Genomic DNA, 19,625 nt, shown 5'->3' with positions numbered 1-19,625 from the left:
GTTTATTTTCATGCAGGAACTTGTATATGAATGTTCATAGCAATTTTATTGGTATTAGCTCCAAACTGGAAATTACCCAAATATCCTTCAGTGGATGCATGATACATCCATACAATGGAATAATACTCATCAATACAAATAAAGAATTCCATTTATGTGACATTTATGAAATAATTATAGAGATGAAGTACAGATTTGTACTAGCCAGGGGCAAGGATGTGGGGAGGGGCGGTGGGTAAGCACCCTATAAAGGGGTAGCAGAGGAAGTTTTGTGGTGACGATACAATTGAGTATCTTGACTATGGTGGTGATTACCCAAGGCTGCACATGTGACAAATTACATAGAGCTATACAAGCGAGCCTGCATGCTTATGTGCATGTGCGCACACACACATACATACACACATGCACAAGTGTATGTATAACTGGTAAAATCTGGATAAACTGTGGATTATACCAGGTTCTTGGTTTTGATGTTGTATTGATATAAGAACTGTGTAAGATGTGAACACTGGGGAGACGCTGGGGGAAGAGAACATGGGAATTCCTGTACATTTCTTTGCAACCTGCTGTTCTTATAATTATTTTAAATAAATGGTTAAAAGAGGTTATTTAATTTTTTTTAAAAGGTAGGGTGGAGTCAGAGGAGAGCAGTGAATGCCTAGATAAGGAGTTTGTACCTAATTTTGTCACCAGTGGGTAATTATCAGCGAATTTTGAAGAAGTAATTGACAAGATGAGAGCTGTGATTTAGGATAATTATGTAGCAGGTAGGATGTAAGAAGAACTGGATCAGGAGGAAACAGCAGGGAGGCCAGCTGGGAGGCTGTTGTCCAAGCTATGTTTCCTTTAAATATTTACCTTTTTTAGGTTGTGGGCCTGAGCAAGAGTGGTGGTTACTTGGAAGAGAAGAGAAGTCCAGGAAGGTCATTCATTCAAAGATGTTTACTGAACACCTATTTTGTGATAGACAGACATGGTCTCTGCTTTCAAGCAGCTCACAGAGGGAGGATTAGACAATAAGAATATACATAAGATTAATTTCAAAGAGTGTAAAGTTCTATGAATAAAATGAAACTGAACTTCAGCTAGAGGGTGACTTGGGAGGGAGGTTCGTTTAATAAGGTGGCCAAGGGAGGAGTCTCTGGAGTCTAGATGAGACCTCAGTGATCAGAAGGAACCAGCTATGTGGACATTTTAGAGAGCAGTCTTTCAGACAACTTGGAGAAGGAAGTGCAAAGGCCCTGAAATGACTAATAGGTTTCAGGCCTTGGTGCCTGGGAGATAGGAGTAGCATTAAACCGGAGGACTTTAATTGCAACAGGGTTGGGCAGTGGAAGAGATGGTAAATTTAATTTGGGACAGGTTGAACTTAAGCAGTTGGCCAGAGCATCCTGGAGGGATGGAATGGGAATGTGGTAGGGTAGCAAAGTTGAGGGAAGATGTTTCTGGGTAGAGAAGAAGGAACTGTTGGAAAGGGAACTGTTGAAGATATGAGTAGTACGTTGATGGAAATAACAAGGCGGGGTGATCACTTGGGAGCACAAGTGCTGTCATTGGTCTTTAGTGAAAAAGATGTAAGGACTCCTGGTTAGGGAAGAAGACAGACATAGCTTTTCAAGTTAAAAGGCGAGAACTGGATAAAGGCTTGGGATGAATGACTTTGAAATTCTTAAAACAAATTTTAGGCAGTACTTTTCCCTATCTTTAGTGGGAAAAATTGGGAACTGCGAGTAATAGGCTGTCAGAACTGTTGGCTGTTTTTGATGATGGCAGTGGTGGGTGCCATAGGGGTCATGCAAAAGAGAGGTTAACTGAAGATTTGAAATTGGGCTGGAAATAAGATCCATGCAATTAATTGAAAATCGACTTTAGTTGAACTTTCTTCTCTATTTATCTGGTCACTGTTGTCTATTCAGCTATCCATATGTACTATTCATTTGCATCCACAATAGTAATAACAATACTTGCTATTTACTTAGTACTTACTGTGGGCCAGTCATCATGCTAAGTGCTCTAGGTGCTTTATCTTACTTAATTTTTACACCAGTTCCCATTCTGCAGATAAGAATACTGAAGTCTAGGCTTATTAAAATTTCCAATTCATATAAGCTGGTAAGTGGCAGAATAGGAACCTACACGCAGATTTGTCTCACTCCAAAGACCTGCTGTACTGCCATTTACCTTAGAATTCCCATGGCTTTCTGTGGAAGCTTTCTGAGGCCTGGGACCTGGTTCATCTGATTCACTTTGCGTGGCGCCCACACATAGCTATATTAAGCTCTTAGTAAGAGAAACACGTTAGGTCTTGTATTAGTTTCCTGTGGCTATTGTAACAAATTACCACACACTCATGGCTTAAAACAACAGAAATTTATTCTCTCACAGCTTTGGAAGCCGAGAAAGTCTGAAATTAAGGTGTCAGCAGGGTTGCACTCCCTCTGGAGGCTCTAGGGGAGAATACTTCCTTGCCTCTTACAGCTTCTGGTGGCTGTTGGCATTCCTTGGGCTGCATCACTCCAATCTCGGCTTCTGTCTTCACGTGAACTCTCATCTGTGTCTTATAAGGACACCTGTCGTTGGATTTAGGGCTCACCTGGGTAATCCAGGATGATCTTATTTCAGGACCCTGAATTACATCTGTGAAGACTCTTTTTCCACATAAGGTCACATTTGCAGGTTCTGAGGGTTAGGACGTGAACGTGTCTTTTTAGTGGCCACCATTTAACCCACTAGAAGTCTGATAGTAAAAATGATACATCTAGAAGCAACTGCTGAGGAGTGTGTGTCACTTTTTTCCTCTTTCCAGCCTATATCAGGTCAAATGCGCTATAAGAACAGTTTGCACTTTGACCTCTCAGCGTACAAATAGTGAGCATTTGTTGGTTGTAGGGGAATAAGGAGTATATGAAGGTATGCTTTAAAGGGCTGACATTCTAATATTTCAGTGGAGCATCATATTTTAAGACTCAGTCTCTCAGGAAGAGCCTGTGCTGATTTCCCCAGGTGGAGTTAGTTGCTCAGTTCTCATGGCTCATAAAGCATTTTATTTATATCTCTGTTATTGCATTTATCAAGGTTTATTATAAATTATTCACTTGTATTTTTATCTCCCTCATTAACTGTGAACTCTAGAGGGCATGCACTGTGTCTTGTTCATCTCTGCTTAGTAAATGTTGAAGAAGCCAGTCAGTGAAGGAATGGGCTAAGGAAGGAGTCAAGCAAAGGGACATGCAGATCCTCTGTATTTCCCAGATCATCTGATCTGAGCAGGAACATGTGAACAGACCATGAGGACTAGAGTGTGAATTAATCATCACTGTATTATTAGCCTCTTGTGGTGTATCTGGTACATACAAGGCTCTCAGTAAAGAATGCTGGGTTGAACTGAAACTGAAACGAATATTGAAATCGGAGAGCTTAAAGAGCGAAGAGATTTGATTGCCTCTTAAAAACAATACTGAAAGCAGCCTGAAAAGATCTGATTTACTTAATCTGCCATAGAAATGTCTGAAAACAATCACCTAAATCATTTTGCTTTATTTTATTTTTTTCATTTTGCTTTACATTTGGTGGTACTTGATTTGAGTCAGCCCAGTTGTAGCAGAAAGAACAATTATCTTAAAACTAGACAAAACTGGGCTGAAGTCCTGTCTTGTTCCTTACTGTGTATATGATCTTGAGCAAATCACTTAGCCCCTCTGAACTTAGCCCCTTCATCTGTAGCATGTAGGTAATTATGTTACCTATCTTCCATTGGTGCTATGAGGATTAAATTTGTTTAAAATACTTTAAGTGCCTTACAAAGAGAAGGTGTTAATATTATTGAAATCCTTTTCACTTTTATTTTTATTAAACAAATTTTTTTTTATTCATTTATTCATTTATTTTTTGGCTGCATTGGGTCTTTGTTGCTGTGCGCGGGCTTTCTCTAGTTGTGGCGAGTGGGGGCTACGCTTTGTTGCGGTGGCTTCTCTTGTTGTGGAGCATGGGCTCTAGGCGCGTGGGCTTCGGTAGTTGTGGCACAGGGGCTCAGTAGTTGTGGCACACGAGCTCTAGAGCGCAGGCTCAGTAGTTGTGGCGCACGGGCTTAGTTGCTCCGTGGCATGTGGGATCTTCCCGGACCAGGGCTCGAACCTGTGTCCCCTGCATTGGCAGGCGGATTCTTAACCACTGCACCACCAGGGAAGTACTCTTTCCACTTTTAAATAGAGAATAACTAGAAAGCATATCAAGAGGTGACTCATTAAAATACAAACCAATAATCAGAAAAACTTCAAGATTTTGCTGTGAGAATGGTGAATAAAGGAGAACAGTCATCTCTTGAAGGGTGTCTTGTGTTAGTTAGTCCAGTACTGTATTTCTCATCCTAGATTTAGCACTGAGTTTGTAAATGATGTGAATTCTTTACTGTAGCTCCCGGGAGCAAGGGAGATAGGAGATAAATCAAGAGAAGAGCTAGTTATAACTGTAGTAACCCAGGAAAGAGATGAAAAAGGGCTTGAGTATGGAGTGGTAAATATTATCTTGTAGGTTCAAAGACCTACACTTTGGAAACACTGCTCTAGTGGGAATCTAAATATTTGACTTCCATGGTGGTTGTATTATTTATTATAGGACTTAGTGGAACCGATTGCTTAGAGTGGGATACCCCTCCCAGAACAAGCTGGGAAAATCTCCAGGATGCCAGCCAGGGCACTGAGGAGAGTTTCCAGGGATTTAGGTCACTGCCACTCCCTCCCTTCCTGGAAAAGAATGCAAAGTGCAGCTTCCATCCCCAGATCCGGGCCGTATGCTCCATTAAGCATTGTAGGCGCCTTGCCCAGCTGTTATTTTTAATAAACCTGGTTGTGCGCCTCAATTTCCCTTAGAGGGCCCACTGGGCAGGCCAGCACTGGTAGAACCTTGCATTTCCCCTCTGGTTGACCCAAGAGCTGTTTGATGGAAGTTCTGCCCATAGTATTAGTGCTGGCTTAGGAAGCTTGGCTTTCTTGCCATTGTAATGGGTGTTGCAACTCCTGGTCTCTGTGGATCAGGCCAACAACAGCAGAGTAGAATTGATGTGGATTTTGAGGGCTTTATGGGGAGATGACATTGCAGGGAAGAAGAATTGATTTAAAGCCATTGCTTTTCTCTTAAAGGCAGGGGGCATGGCAGGATGGAAAGAAAGGAATAATTAGTAGTATTTGCCCTAAAAATCTGTCTTCACATTTTTAATATATCACTGTCCAAATTGCTGCTTTTTGTGTGTGTGCCTCATTGAATCTGTTTCCACTATGTTTGAGTAGAATTTAAATAATTTAGAAACAAAGAATTTTAATAAATCTCTCATCAGGCCTTGGGTAGAACCTCAGGGGCTTGTTCACCTTCTAATTTCCCATCTTCAGATTCCTGTTGATGCTTTTTTTCTTTGATCTGTTTAATTTATGCCATAGTGTTCTTAATCTTAACATCATCTGGGAAAAGCTTACCAGGAAGATTTACATTTGGAAGATCAGGATAATCTTCACATGCATCTGAAGGAAACAATGCCCCCCTCCCCCCTGTTGCCTCACCCATGCGTCACTAGGAGAAATAGCGGTATCGGAAAAAAAAAATTGCTGCTGCCTGTGACTACTATGCCCACAGAAAAGGAGTGGGAGAGAAAATACCCATGTGATGGACCAATCATTCCACCCCTGCCTTGCGCTGCCTTTTCTAGGAGCCAACTTTCCTCCTTGGGTCCTTGGGAGATGCTTAATTTTAATTGACTCAGAGGAGTTCTACTTTGTGTTTGAAAACCACACAGAAATGGGAAGTAAGTTAAAGAGTTCCACTGCTCTCCCACCCTGTTTGTCCAACCACATACACACACAAACAAATCCAAGGTACTCAACAGCCTTAAAACAGAATCTTGGGCTGGTACCAGAGTCTAGGCTTGTGATAGGCTTTGTATTTCCATCAGGCTTCTCAGAAGTTAAGTGACCCCTACTCACACAGAATGGAACTGTGTTGCAGACTTTGCCCTGTGAGCAACCAATGGGGATATACCTCTAAATTGGATTTTTCCCTCTTCATAAATGGTTTCCAAACAATTAAAAATAGTCATACTAGTGGAGAGGACAGAGTATGCAGGAGCAGATTTCATTGCTCTGAAATGCTTGTGCTTTTGTGAGGGGATGCAGTGCTAAATGTTTCTCCCAGTTCTCAACAGTTTCCCTGTCACTGGGTTCCATTTTTCATTTGCTGCCCTCCACGTCTTTGTGTTTCACAGCCCATGGAATCTTGGCTTCAGAGAAATAAATGGACCCAAGAGAGAGTTATATTTTAAGAAACAGAATGATGATCGCTCACATTTTAAGTTAATAATAAAATCCGAGTGTAATTGGCCAGATCTTCCCAGCAGGGAGTGTGTGTAACCCGTCATCTGGCCAACGTGAGAATTTGGCACTTATGTGGCACAGGAGAGGCCACCCTCATACAGCCAGGGGGGACCCACTTAGGACCCTGTGGCCAAGAGAAGATTAAACACTGGGAAAGTTCTGTGAGTAGAGAGGGCAGACAAGGGCTGTGAAGTGGAAGTAGAATTGAAGAGTTGTTTGTAGAATTATGTGAATTGGGGAACAACATAGGGTATATCTATCCTGCCTTTAAAAAAATGCCCTTTCAAGCCTGTACCTCTCCAGCTACTGCCCTCCCTCCTTCTTCTCTTTCACAGCCAAGATTTTGAAGAGTGTATCCTTGCTGATCCCATTTACTCCCCTATCTACTTCTATTCGGTTTCTATCTCCTTTCCTTTATAAACTGCTGTCATCAAGGCTACTGACGACTTCCTTGTTGAAAACAAAAAACAAAACAAAAAACTAGAAGCTTTTCAGTTTTATTTAACCTTTTACCATCATTTGATATGTTTTAATTTCTGTGACACTACTCTCTTGATTTTGTCTTCTTCCTCTGGTTGTTACTTCTTAGTTTAAGAAGTCTCGCTCTTCTGTTCCACAGGGATCCTTCCATAGTCTCCTCTCTTACTCTACCTGCTCTCTTTAGGAAATATCAAGCATTTTCATAGCTTCATCATTCATATGTCAACAATTATTAAATCTATATTATTAAAAAAAAAAATCTATATTATTAGTCCAGTTCTCTTTTCTGAGCTTCAGACCCTATACATCCTGGTTTTTTTTTGAATGTTTCTTTTTGCATGGGATGTCCCAAAGCTAACCTAAATTCAACATGCCCATTCGCTCAAGCTTGTTTCTTCTCCTGTCTAACCTGTTTTTGGTAAATAGCATCATAATGTCCTGAGGCACTGTCTCCTCTGTTAATAAGCTTCCTAATTGATCTCCTGCTTCCAACATTGGTCTCTTCAAGCAACACACAGATTGGATTCTAAAGAAAATACAGATTATATCAATCCTTGCTTAAAAGTTTTCAGTGGCTTTCCATCACAAGTAGAATAAAATTCCAACTTCTTACCATGCCCTGCCTGGTCTGGCCCTTGCCTTTCTCTGTACCCCATCTCTTACCACTAGCCCCTTTGTTCACTCTGCTCCAATACTTTGGCTTTCTTTCCACCCCTCACCCACCTCAGGGCCTTTTGCTGTTTTGTTGCTTGGAATATTCCAACTCCAGATCTTTGTATAACTGGATCCTTTTTTCGTGGCTGGTTCAAATGTAACCTTCACAGATAGGTCTCTGCTGATCATCCTAGTGGATTCAGCACTCTCCCTACCCACCTTGATTGCTGTTTTGTATTATGCATTGGAATATTCACTGTTTGAAATGATCTTGTTTATATTTTCATGTCAGCTCTGTGGGAGCACAGACTTTGCTTTGTTTATCATTATATCCCTGTTACCTTGAAGAGTGCCTGGAACATAGTGGGTAACCAATGAATGTTTTTTTAAATGAAAAAAAAAGGCCATGTCCTTAGATCCTGAGTGCAGCCAGACTGCTTGCAGTTCCCTGAACTACAACACAGTTGCACATTCTGCTTCCTCTTCCTATAATGCTTTCCTCTTTCCTCTTTTTCAGCTCAACTCCTACTTATCTGTCAGTACTTGACTTTGTCACCTCTTCCAGGAAGCTCTCTTTGATCTTATGATTTCCTGGTTAACACCTTCATTAGACTCTATAGCACCCTATGCATGTCCTCATTATAGCACATATGCAATTAGTATGAAATTGTTTGTTAATGTATCTGTCTCCCTGTTAGATTAGCTTCTGGCAGGGATGGTATTTTATTTGTATCCCCAGCCCACTGGGAATCTATAAAAATCTACTTAATTATTTTGTTGAATTATTTGTTAAATCATAGAATTCTTTGGTAATGTAAATTAGCTGTCCCCCAACTTCTTGCACTAGCCAAGTTTTGATTTTCAGACATGATGTTTTAAAAATGTACATAACCTTACTTATAGAAAAGGTTCATGCCCCCACTGAAGTCTTCTGTAATAAGAATAACATTAAATACTATACTTACAATTTATTGTCTACTATGTGCCATGAACCTCTGACATATATTGTCTTATTCACAAATAACTTTTCAAGGTGTATATATTATTATTCTCATTTTTCATATGCAGAAACTGAGACTTACATGTAGTAATCTGTTCAAGCGCATATAGCTAGCAAAAAAAAGCTGGAATTTGAATCCAGGTCTTTGATTTCTAAGCCCAAGCTCTTTCTGCTACGCCATGCTGCCCCCTATGGGACAAGTTCACATTTCAGAACTGTTTATTAAAAATATCAATTATTATCATTGTAAAGCTTATAAAATTTGAGCTTTTATAAGCTACAGAATCAGGAAAGATGCTTTGAATACCATTATTTTAATCAACTAGAAAAATGGCATTAGTTTTAACATGTTCTAGGCAAGAGCATTATATTGTCTGTGACTAGTACGCTTTCTCTCTGTTTATAAGCATAAGGGTGTTTTGTAGAAGTTTGTATTAACTCAGCTATGTTTTTTTCCAGTTAGTATTTGCTATGTAAACTCCAACTTAATTCCCAAGAGTGGAGGTGACTTGCTAGGCCTCTCCTCCAGCTTATCTGTAAGTTGTCTCCTGATTGTTGTATCCATGATGAGACTAATCTACTTATTTGGCCTCAGGCTCAGGATTCTAGTGTATCCACGGTTTCTCTCCCAACTCTCACCCCAGGATGTTGGTGCCATGTGGGTGGGAAGTTTGCCATGAACTTTACCCAGACTAGGACCTACTTCCTGCCTCATTCCTGTCAGTCCCTCCCTATTTACTGGAGGCTGGGCCTGTTCTCTTTATTACCTGGTTTTGGTTAAATTCCTTTTGTATCTTGGAAGCTTGGCCTAGAACTGGACTGAATCTTCCCCACCCCTAAATGGAGGTGATCTCAGGTCATTGCCCTAGCTTCCTACCCCTCCCCATTCTGATTTTGTTTCCTCTGTGCTTCTAGACTCTTACCACTGAGCAGTGTTTCCTACTGCTTGCTGGAACTAATGACTTAGCACAGAAGAACCTCATCAGTGGAGACAGGACCAAGAATCTGGTGACTGAAATATAGAACTTTAGATCTTATTGCTTACCACTCACTGCCTTTCTTCTGTGCATCTCTGGGGATGGGGATGGTGATGGAAGACAGTCTATATGTGATGATGTAGAATTGATCTTCTTTAGGTTCTGCTCATCTGAGGGGTCTATCAGCTTAGTGATGGATAAGCCAGAAACTGGTTGTTTGTATCTTGCATAATGTAGAGCATCCATGATCCACCTCATTTCACGCCAAACTTCATCTATTTGCTTTGGGATAAAATGGTAAAAGACATTAATTATCAAACAGGTTTAAAAAGATATAAGTTTCCCTGAGAGTCCAAGATGATACATTTTCCACAGTATTGGTTCTGAGCAAGGGTAAAATATTTTCAACATAGGTTTGCTAAACCAGAAAACACCTCTTCTTTATAATCTCTTGTGTCTTGCATGTTTTTACCTGAGAGGCTATTTCATTTAGTGCAAATAGTGGAAGACCTGGATTCCAGCTGGGATCCACAACTTACTGGTTCTGTAACAACCTTTGGCAAATCACTTGACCTTTTCCAGCCTCAGTTGCCTTATTTGTGAAATGTGGACAAGACGTTTCCCCTTTTATACCTCACAGGACTGCTGTGATGACTGGGTGAAATGATATATTTGAAGGTCCTTTGTAAAACTGCAGGGTACATTTCTCGTACATATGAAGTGTTATTAATTCTCAGCATGTAATGAGATATTACTCATTAGGATATTATGGGGAAGGCATATGATGAAGTCTGAATTTCAGAACAGGTGAAGAAAGGAATGTAGTTTTAGTTGTATGTGAACTAGAAGAACAAAGCATTACTGGAATAAGCAGAGATTCTTGGACCTATTTTAATAGAAATAACTTTTATGTATTAAACTTACTTTCTTACATATAAGTGCTTCTAAAGTACAAAACAGCTTAAACAGCGTATTCTTCTAAGTAATTTAAACATCCTTGTAATTTTAGAGTAGCCCATTTGATTTCTGGGTTACCAAAGAGATTTTAACATTTTCATTATAAAGTATAATAGTTGTTACTCAGTTGTAAAAGTCATTCATATTTATGTGTCTGTCTCTGTAGATGACAGATATTCTCCCAAATCTTAATAGACACTATCCATAAACTTTCTGGTTATTCTGACTCTCTCCAAGGAGGTTGTTAATGACATTTTTTCATGGGACCCTGGAGCTTGTGATAGGCTTTGCATCTAATTTCACTGGGTGCTTTGAGCAAGCCGTTAACTTCTGACCCATTTACTCAGCTGTAAAAAGAAGAGGTTGTACCGAATGATGTCTAAGTTCCCTTCCAGCTCTGACACTTTATGATTTATTTTTGAAGAACCTTTGGAAAGTTGGTGTCACTCAGTTTCCAGGTAGAAGGTGTTCATTGTATGAATACTGCAAGGTTAAGGTCTCTCTGATTGTAGAAGGGAGTATCCAATGTTCTATTTTATTTTCAAAATTCCTTTTTAGGGCCTTAATGTGTACTTAAAGAATACTCTTTAAAGAATCCACAAACCTGGTGCTCCCTCCAACAAACACAGATTCTGAAATTGTGATAGTCTGTGGTGTTCAGAGTGACAGGCAAGCTTGAGTGAACTAGTGAATGGCACTGCATCGTTGGTAGCCATTTTCCCTTGCTTTCTAGTAATGTTCTGTAATGAAAGCATGAAATTGAGCTTCAGGCTTTGTTAAGGCAGTGAGTTGGACTGAAGGTTCAGCAGTGGCAGGCCCATGAGGAGGCTCTGAACAATGTAAAGAGAGAAATCTGAAGTTCAGGGGGTAAAGCTAAAATGGAAGTCCAAGTCAAGACTTGGGCAGATTTCCTTAATGGGATTGTTGCTTTCTTAGCTAGCTTTTATTGATCCTACCTCATGCAGCATACTCTCATCTCAAAGTTTAAGGTACTGCATGACTATGGACAACTTTTAGAGGTCCTGCCAAGGGCAGGTACTGTGCTTTTGTACCTTTAACTTTTGGCTGTGCAAAGAATAGGTACTCAATAAATGATTATTCAGTGAATGAAGGTATGAATGAATGGTTATCTAATTCTTTAGATCTCTGCCCTCGAACAGAGTTATTATGAGGATTAAGTAAGATGATGTAGATGAGTGCACCTTGTAAGCTGTACATTGTTACAAAGTTTTCAGTTGTTACAATGACAGTCATGGTTATTGTAGTGGACAGAATGTGGCCTCCCGAAATACATGTCCACGTCCTAATCCCTGGAATTTGTATTACCTTATATGATAAAAGAGTAAATATTACCTTGTATGGCAAAAGATGTGATTAAGTTAAGGATTTTGACAGGAGGAGTTTATCCTGGATTATCTGGGTGGGCCTTAATTCCAATGACAAATGTCCTCATAAAGACATTCTTACGAGAGTGAGGCAGAGGGAGATGTGGCAGACAGAAGAGAAGGAGGCAGTGTGACCACAGAAGCAGAGATTGAAGTGAGGTGGCCACAAGTCAAGGAATGCCAACAGCCACCAGAAGCTGGAGGAAGCAGAGAACAGATTCTCCCACTCTCCAAAGGGAGTGTGACCCTGCCAACAGCTTGATTTTAGATTTCTGGGCTCCAGAACTGTGAGAGAATAAATTTCTGTTGTTTTAAGCTACCCCGTTTGTGGTAATTTATACAGCAGCCCTAGGAAATGAATACAATTATTAACAATCTACTTGTTCTCTTTGGATAGATTGCTTTAGCCTTATTGTTGAGGATGGATAGTGAGAGTTAGTGTAGAAATTTAAAAAATTATGTGTAGAAACAATGGTTATTTCTTAATTTTTCTCAGTGATGAAGTGAAGAGGTATTAACTGAAGAAAAATCAAAAACACAGGTACAGGGAAGCCTATGGACTGAGTTTAACGGGCTTAGCTAAGTAGCTCTAAAAGAAGTACAATTTTCACCCATTTTTACCTTATACCATTGATCTAAAAATAACTGACAACATAATCCCCCTGATTTTAATGTCCAAATTCAGCTTCTAAAGACTTGCTGACACGTTTTTTAAAAAGAAAGACTATGAACTTACTAGGTCTGTTGGTTAAAAGTTTTGCATCCATTTGTCACCCTGCCCTTTAAAAATTTTGGTTTTCATCCCATAAATGACACCCCTTTCTCTGTACTCAGGCAAGATAATATTTTTATTAAAATGTGAAGGTGATTGGTTTTCTCACAGCACCGTTACAAGGTGCTTGAGGGGATGATAGATTGGCTATATTTAATGAGCTGTGTTTCTGTTACAGCTTAGGAGCATTTGAAGCATTACAGTATATAAATTATAGCCTAATTACCCTTTAGGCTTTAGCAGCTCAGAATATGCCAAGTGCCAGGTCTCAACACTTTGACATTTCTGCTGCATGTGTTGTCTATAAAGGCTGTATACCTTACCTGTGATTTTCTACACCTCCCCTGGCCTAGCCCTTCCCCTTTCTGGCTGCACTCCTTGGCTTCTTTCCCTTACTGTATTTACATAGACTCCCTTGCTGTTTACAATGTTTGGTTTGTGAGTGCCTTCAACACTGTCTTAGATCTGGAATCATACAAATGCTCTCACAGCTGGCACTTGCCTCTGCAGATTATGGTGTGTGGTGAGCTGAGCTGTGAATGCCAGTGGGTGAATGGCTGCAGCTGGTTTTCATTCTGAGCAAGAGAGATTGAGAAGCTCAGTGTAGATAAGGGGAGAGATGATATTGCATTAACTCTACTCAGTGAAGTCACCCATGTTGGATGGAGCAAGGCAGTCCACTGAAGGCTATGGGTGCAAGGAGATGGTCTGGTTTTAGCTTGGCCAAGAAGTGCTTTTCTGAACCCTTTGGGAATTGGCTTTTATCCAAGTCTACGTTGACCTGGCTGGCTGCAAGAGTATGTAGAGGCCACTCTCAAGTTACCTGCTTTGGGAGACCAGCGCAGGCTAGAACTTTAAAGAATTCCTGGCCTGGCCTGCCTTTATCCATCCCACTTAATAGTGTGATGAAAGGGAAGGAGAAAAAGGCAGTGGAGCCCTAGACTAGGTGAAAAAGAGGAGTGAGGATAGTCATCTGGAAGTAAGAATGGAGCCAGAAACTCTTGGAGTAGGTTGAGACTGTGACAGACTGAAGAAAGTCAGCTTTCTTGTGTTTGAACATAGTGGATTCAGGGGAGCCTTAAGTGGAATAAAGCAGAAATAGAACTTAAGGTATGATTAGAGAAGTGCTTCTCTAAAAATATTTATGGTTGTTAAAGAAGTCATGAAACGTTAGAGCCAACTAGGTGCTTAAGAAGGCATCTGGTCCAATTCTTTTATTTTATATATGAGGAAATTGAGGCCCCTGGATCAAATGAATTGTCCAGTACTCCAAGGTTTGTCAGTAGAAGATTCAGGACTAAAAATGTATGCTAATTGTCTTCTAGTCATTATTCTTCTTACTCTGTTCCACTATTCCTTACATTGGGTTCAAAAGATAAGCCAATCTTTCATATTCTCCTCATGCTTCATTCTTCCTTTTCCCACCCCCTTCCCCCTGTCAATGTTCTACTTTTACTGGAAATAAAATAAATGACATAAATGTTTTGAAGTTTTAAATACTACACTCTCAGGTCAAGAAAGCAAGTAAGTTCTTGAAAGGTTTATTTTTTTAGTCTAAGAGGTCACCTAAAATATCTCATTTAGGATGAGAGAAGTAGGATAGGATTTGTCTGCTCACACTTTGCAAGCATATTACGATATCTTCTTCCTGCGTACTTAATAAACCCACAATCTTGCATATCATGTTTTAAAGCATTTTCCCTTCTTATTAATTAATAAATGAATGAATGTATAATTTATTCCATACTTATTATGTGCAGGCACTTTAGTGAATGCTTTACATGCATTACCTTGTTGAATTCTCTCAGTGACACTGAGAGCTAGTACTATTATTATCATCATCCCTGTTTTACAGATGAGGAGATTGAGATTTAGAGAACTTTATTTGCCCAAAGCTCACAGCATTTCCTCATCTTAGGTCCTCATTACTTGCCTGGAGGGTTGCAATAGCTTCGTATCTGGTTTCCCTGCCTTTAGTCTACTTCTCCTTAAATCTAGGAATGATATGTAAATTATTTAGTAGCCAGTGAGAATGAGTACTTACTATAAACAACCAGTGTGGCCATACCAATGCGAATGGGAGGAATATCCTCCCCTGCCTGATTCTGTCCTGAACATCTGTGAGATCCTATAACTGACTTTCTCCAAAACTTTTGCCAGGTTCCTATTGCCTGCAGAATCAAGTACAAATATCTTACCATGGCCTTTAATAAAGCCCTTGTGTGATCTGATCTCATTGCTACTTTCATTTTTACCTAATTTCTCACTACTGTCCTTTACTCAGTTTATGCCCCAGCTAATCTTGACTACTCATCATTCCCCAGATACAATTTTTCTGCTCTCTCTGCCTTATCTGTTTATTCTTTTTCTTTGCCTCTTAGTCTATTTCTCCTCACTATAGACTAACCTATCCCTATAGGCCTAGCTCAGGTATCAGTTAAATCCTCTATGACAACTTTTTTATACCCACAAATGTAGGTAAATTTTTACTTCTTTGTGTTGGCACAAAACTTTTTTTTTTTTTTTGTACCTCTCTTTTGGCACCTAACTCATTTTACAAATAGTATTTTTACACATTTCTTGTCTACCCTAATGGATTTTAAATGCTTTAAGGTCAGGGACCATGTGTAATTCAACTTTGTATCTCCCTTACAGTGCCTGACACCTGGGTGTCCAACAAATATTTATTAGATTGACCTGAATATATGTCAAAGTGATATTTATGATGGGGCTATTGCTATTACAGAAGTCCACACTTATCCATGGTTTTGCTTTCTGCAGTTTTGGTAACCATTGGTCAACTGAGATCTGAAAATATTAAATGGAAAATTCCAGAAATAAATAATTCATATGTTTTAAATTGCCACTGTTCTGAGAAGTGTGATGAAATCTCCTGTCATTCTGCGCCGTCCTGCCCAGGACGTGAATCATCCCTTTGTCCAGCGTATCCCTCCCATTAGTCACTTAGTAGCCACCTTGGTTATCAGATTGTTGCAATATTGCAGTTCTTGTGTTCAGGTAACCCTTATTTTACTTAATAATGGCCCCAAAGCACAAGACGTAGTGATGCTGGCAATTTGGTTATGGCAAAGAGAAGCCACAAAGTTCTTCCTTTAAGTGAAAAGGTGAAAGTTCTTGACTTAATAAGGAAAGAAAAAAAAAATATGGTGAAGTTGCTAAGATCTGTGGTAAGAATGAATCTTCATTCCGTGAAATTGAAGGAAAAGAAATTCTTTGTAGTTTTGCTCTTGCGCCTCAAACTGCAAAAGTTATGGGAACAGTGCATGATAAGTGCTTAGTTAAGACGGAAGAGGCATTAAATTTGCACAATGAGATATTTTGAGAGAGAGAGAGAACATTCGCATAGTTTTTATTACGATGTATGGTTATAATTGTTCTATTTTATTATTGTTAATCTCTTAACAGTGCCTAATTTGTAAATTAAACTTTAGCATAGGTATGTACATATAGGAAAAAAATAGTATATATAGGGTTAGATACTATCTGCAGTTTCAGGCATCCACTGGGGGTCTTGGGATGTATCCCCTGAGGTTAAGAGGGGACTACTGTATATTCATTTTGTGAATTGGGTTACTACAGGCATAAAGATCATAAGATTTGTCCAAGGGATTTAGGGGCAATTTCAGACTAGATCCAAATTCTCTTGCTGAGTAATCAGTACCCCTTTCTCAAGACCCTAAGATGTCACCATAGGGCTTTTCCAGAAAAGACCATGGACAGGGAACACATTTTTTAACCTCTGTAGCTACACATTAAAGTGTCAGTTCTGCCAGAAAGAAGTCCAAAGAATGAGGAATCTTAGGTCCAGCTGAATTTGGGTTAACATAAACTGATGGGTCATTCTCTTCTCTTTTTCTCTGGGATATTGAATTAATTAATACAGTTTTTCTCTCTGTTGGAATTATCAGTGGGCTACTGGGTAAGGATAATATTCTGATCTCTACTTCTTCTGGCAGTGATTTTTCTCTCCAGTATGGGAGACTACTGCTACCTACCACAGTGGCTGATACAGCTCTTATTAACACAGTGTTTGATCTGTAGCTTTTTCTTAAGCCTTTGTATAAAAACTCACATTTCCCTGAGCTCCGCATTTCAACCAAATCAACAGGCTGTTTGCACGTGGTTGTCTTTAAATTAGCCCAGATTGCTGTTCTTTCTTAGGCTTGGCTCTCATCCCCTCCACCATGTCCCTTCTTTCTCCCTTTCACCTCAGAAGAAACAAACTGTTACCTGAATGAAATCTAACACTTGCTGGTGTCTTTGTTTGGCAGCTGCAACCTCACTGTCTGAGATTGCTTCCCTCAGGGACTGTTGGGTATTCAGAGAATCCAGCTCCACAACAGCAGAAAGGCGGCAATACAGACTAATAAATTTCTCCCTGTAGCTGCAAAAATGAACTGGAAAACGGACAAGCAAAATAACACATGTTAAGATTTGGTATCAAAATAGAGAAATTCATACCTCAGAGAAAACAAGTTGAATGAAAACATGATTTATTAATCCTATCAGTGGAAAATATTAGGCCATAAATAAATTATAAATGTGCTCTTAAGGGGCCAGTTGTCTGGCTTTAGTCATACAGTATTCCCTTTTAAGGTTTACCAAGTCCTGGTAAGGTATGGGGAAGCGGAGTCGGCTAAAGCTGCAGTTTATGTTCAGCCCCTAAAGTTGGGTTACTACTGGGAGAGTAAGTTTGCTTATCACTTTAAAGGAAAAAAAAAAAAAAAAAAAGCAAGTAGCAATTTGAAACCTAGTTTTGACTGCCATGTCTGATTTCCACTATGTATCTTGCACGTTCCTTTCCAAGGCCAGAAGTCCCAGAAGATACAAGGCATGCTTTTCTCAGGGTATGTTTTGTCTTTTGTCTGGCTGGAAAATGTGTGTAAAGAGCTAGTATGATGAGTTTTGATTCTTCTCCCGCCTCTCCACTCCTCAGCTCCGCTGGAAGGATGATGGAGCTAATGCTCGATAGACCATTTTTGTCTTCACCTTCCTCTCTTAAAAGATAATGGGCCAGAGGCCAAGGGGAACAGTCTAACCTTCACCTCTGTCATGGAGGAGGGAGAGAGGAGTGTGGGACTCAGCCTGGTGCAGGCAAGCTGAGGTGATCCAATGTTTCAGACTTCTCTGACTGGCTCTCATCATGTACCGTAACTTCAGATTCCAGCAAGATGAGGAAAGCATCCCAATTCAGACTAGTGTAGTACCAGTCTCTTCCTGGCCATTGCTGAGTTTGGAGACTCACTCGCCAGGAGCCTCACTTACTCTGTGTGCCTCTGACCTGTATCAGTGTGTTTTGTGCTTTGGAAATAGGGCTGTAATAACTCAACAGATCTGTGGAATGGAAACATTTTTATTTTGGCTTCTTTGGTGAGGAATTCTAGGAAGAACATCTAATTACTGTCCTTGGGCCTCTTTGCTGTTGATTCCTGAGACCTAGACCTGGACATTTAGGGAAACGAAAACCACATACCTCAAAATGGAGCATCTGGTCACCTATACACCTTACTGAGGGAGCCCTGCTTTAATGCACATTGAGAGATTTTGTGTACCCTACAATTCCCATCTTACCACTGCCTGCCTCCTTACTTGATTTTCTCTCAGGATGAAACTCAGATGAGTGTAAGGGTAACCTGCTCTGTTTGTGTTTCCTCCTATTGAAGTGGTAGAGGAGAATGGAGTGAGGGCTCCAGTGGCCTATCCTTATTCCAGCTGTGCACCCTTTCAAGGCAGTGTTTCTGAATTCAAGTAGTTTTGGTTCTGGGGTTTTTTTTTCTCTCTGGTGTCAGATCCTTCCTTCTCACTTTCTCTGCTCTGACACTTCCTTGTCTGACAGAAGAACTGATCTCATTAAATGACAAGCTATTGAGCTCTTCCCAAATGATCTACTTTTCATGCTTTTCCCTGGTTACAGACCTCTGTAGAGCTCCGTCTTGACTCAGGATAAAATCCAAACATCACTATAAAGCAAGCTCCTTGAGATCTAGGATTTTAATTTATCTTCAGTCATATCTTTTGTCATGCAACCACCCTCTACCCTCTGCCTGCATTGACCCTACACTTTGGTCAAGCTGAACCTACTACAGGTCCTTTTGTGCTTGCATGCTTGTGAACATGCCATTTCCTTCTCCTCCAATACCCTTTTTTTTACCAATACCTTCAGGTCAGAATCTTCTGATACTTGAAAATTCAGTTTAAATATCTTCTCCTCAGTGAAATCTTCATGGACACCTTTTTCCCTCCAGGCAGAATTAGTTTCTCTCTTTTGTGCTCCTAGACCACTTGTTTCTAAATGTATCAGGACACTGATCCTGCTTTACTGTAATAATGTGTTTACTTGACTGCCTTGGTATTAGACTGTGATTTCTTTGTGGGCAAGAACCGTGTCTCCTATTAATTTTTATTTCCTCAAAACCTGGAACATTATAACTTCTCAGTTAATGTTTATTGACTGAATGAACAACAACAACAAAATGTGCACCCTGATCTGAAGAGAGCAGACCCTTCCTCCAAAGTCTCCTCTTTCCCTCCATCCTCTTTTCTCAAGGTGCTTTTGCTTTTCCTGTTTCAAAAGGTGTACTTCAGGTCTGTGCTATTTACTGGCCGCTCTACAGGAAAGAGTCACCATTACTTTTTAGCTTACTCTTGACCCTTGTAGCTCCCTGAATGTGTCTTTATGCCTTTCAAGGAGGAATTATATCCTGTTTGCACTTGACAGATGTCCTCTCTTGGCTGGAGAGTGAAGAGAGTGAAGTGTCTCACAGTCTGCCTTTCCAAACCAAGTTGTAAAAAAAAAAAAAAAAAAAAAATCAGCTTTTTTCCTTCTTTCTAAAATATGACTGGGAAGATAGTGAGAGGCACTGAAGAATTTCTTTAAAGGAAATACTATCGGTCCCATCTGAATTCTAGAACGCCAGGGTGTCCACAACTTTCTCTTGTTGTGTCTCCTTGTGGTCAGAGCCTTGGATCAGTGGGTGGTCTCACAGTGCCCACACCACCCGTGCCACTCACCACAGT

At 40.1% G+C, this 19,625-nt stretch overlaps 1 protein-coding gene and 1 long non-coding RNA gene across 3 annotated transcripts in view; one reads left to right on the top strand and one right to left on the bottom strand.

The window, feature by feature from the left end:
• ANKFN1 (ankyrin repeat and fibronectin type III domain containing 1) overlaps positions 1-19,625 on the bottom strand; it is a 155,668-nt gene that overhangs the window by 4,959 nt on the left and 131,084 nt on the right. The window contains exons 16-17 of the mRNA XM_036837242.1: positions 16,839-17,005; positions 9,542-9,755 (exon numbers count right to left, since the gene is read on the bottom strand). Of these exons, the coding sequence (XP_036693137.1) occupies positions 9,542-9,755; positions 16,839-17,005 (381 nt within the window). The remainder of the gene's footprint in view (positions 1-9,541; positions 9,756-16,838; positions 17,006-19,625) is intronic.
• The window catches only part of LOC118886894, a 37,417-nt gene that overhangs the window by 14,055 nt on the left and 3,737 nt on the right, over positions 1-19,625 (top strand). The window lies entirely within an intron of this gene.

This window comes from Balaenoptera musculus, chromosome 20 (genome assembly GCF_009873245.2).
Source record: "Balaenoptera musculus isolate JJ_BM4_2016_0621 chromosome 20, mBalMus1.pri.v3, whole genome shotgun sequence".
NCBI lineage: Eukaryota > Metazoa > Chordata > Mammalia > Artiodactyla > Balaenopteridae > Balaenoptera > Balaenoptera musculus.
The sequence above is the reverse complement of the archived record's forward strand: the minus strand, read 5'-3'. Positions and strand labels throughout refer to the sequence as shown.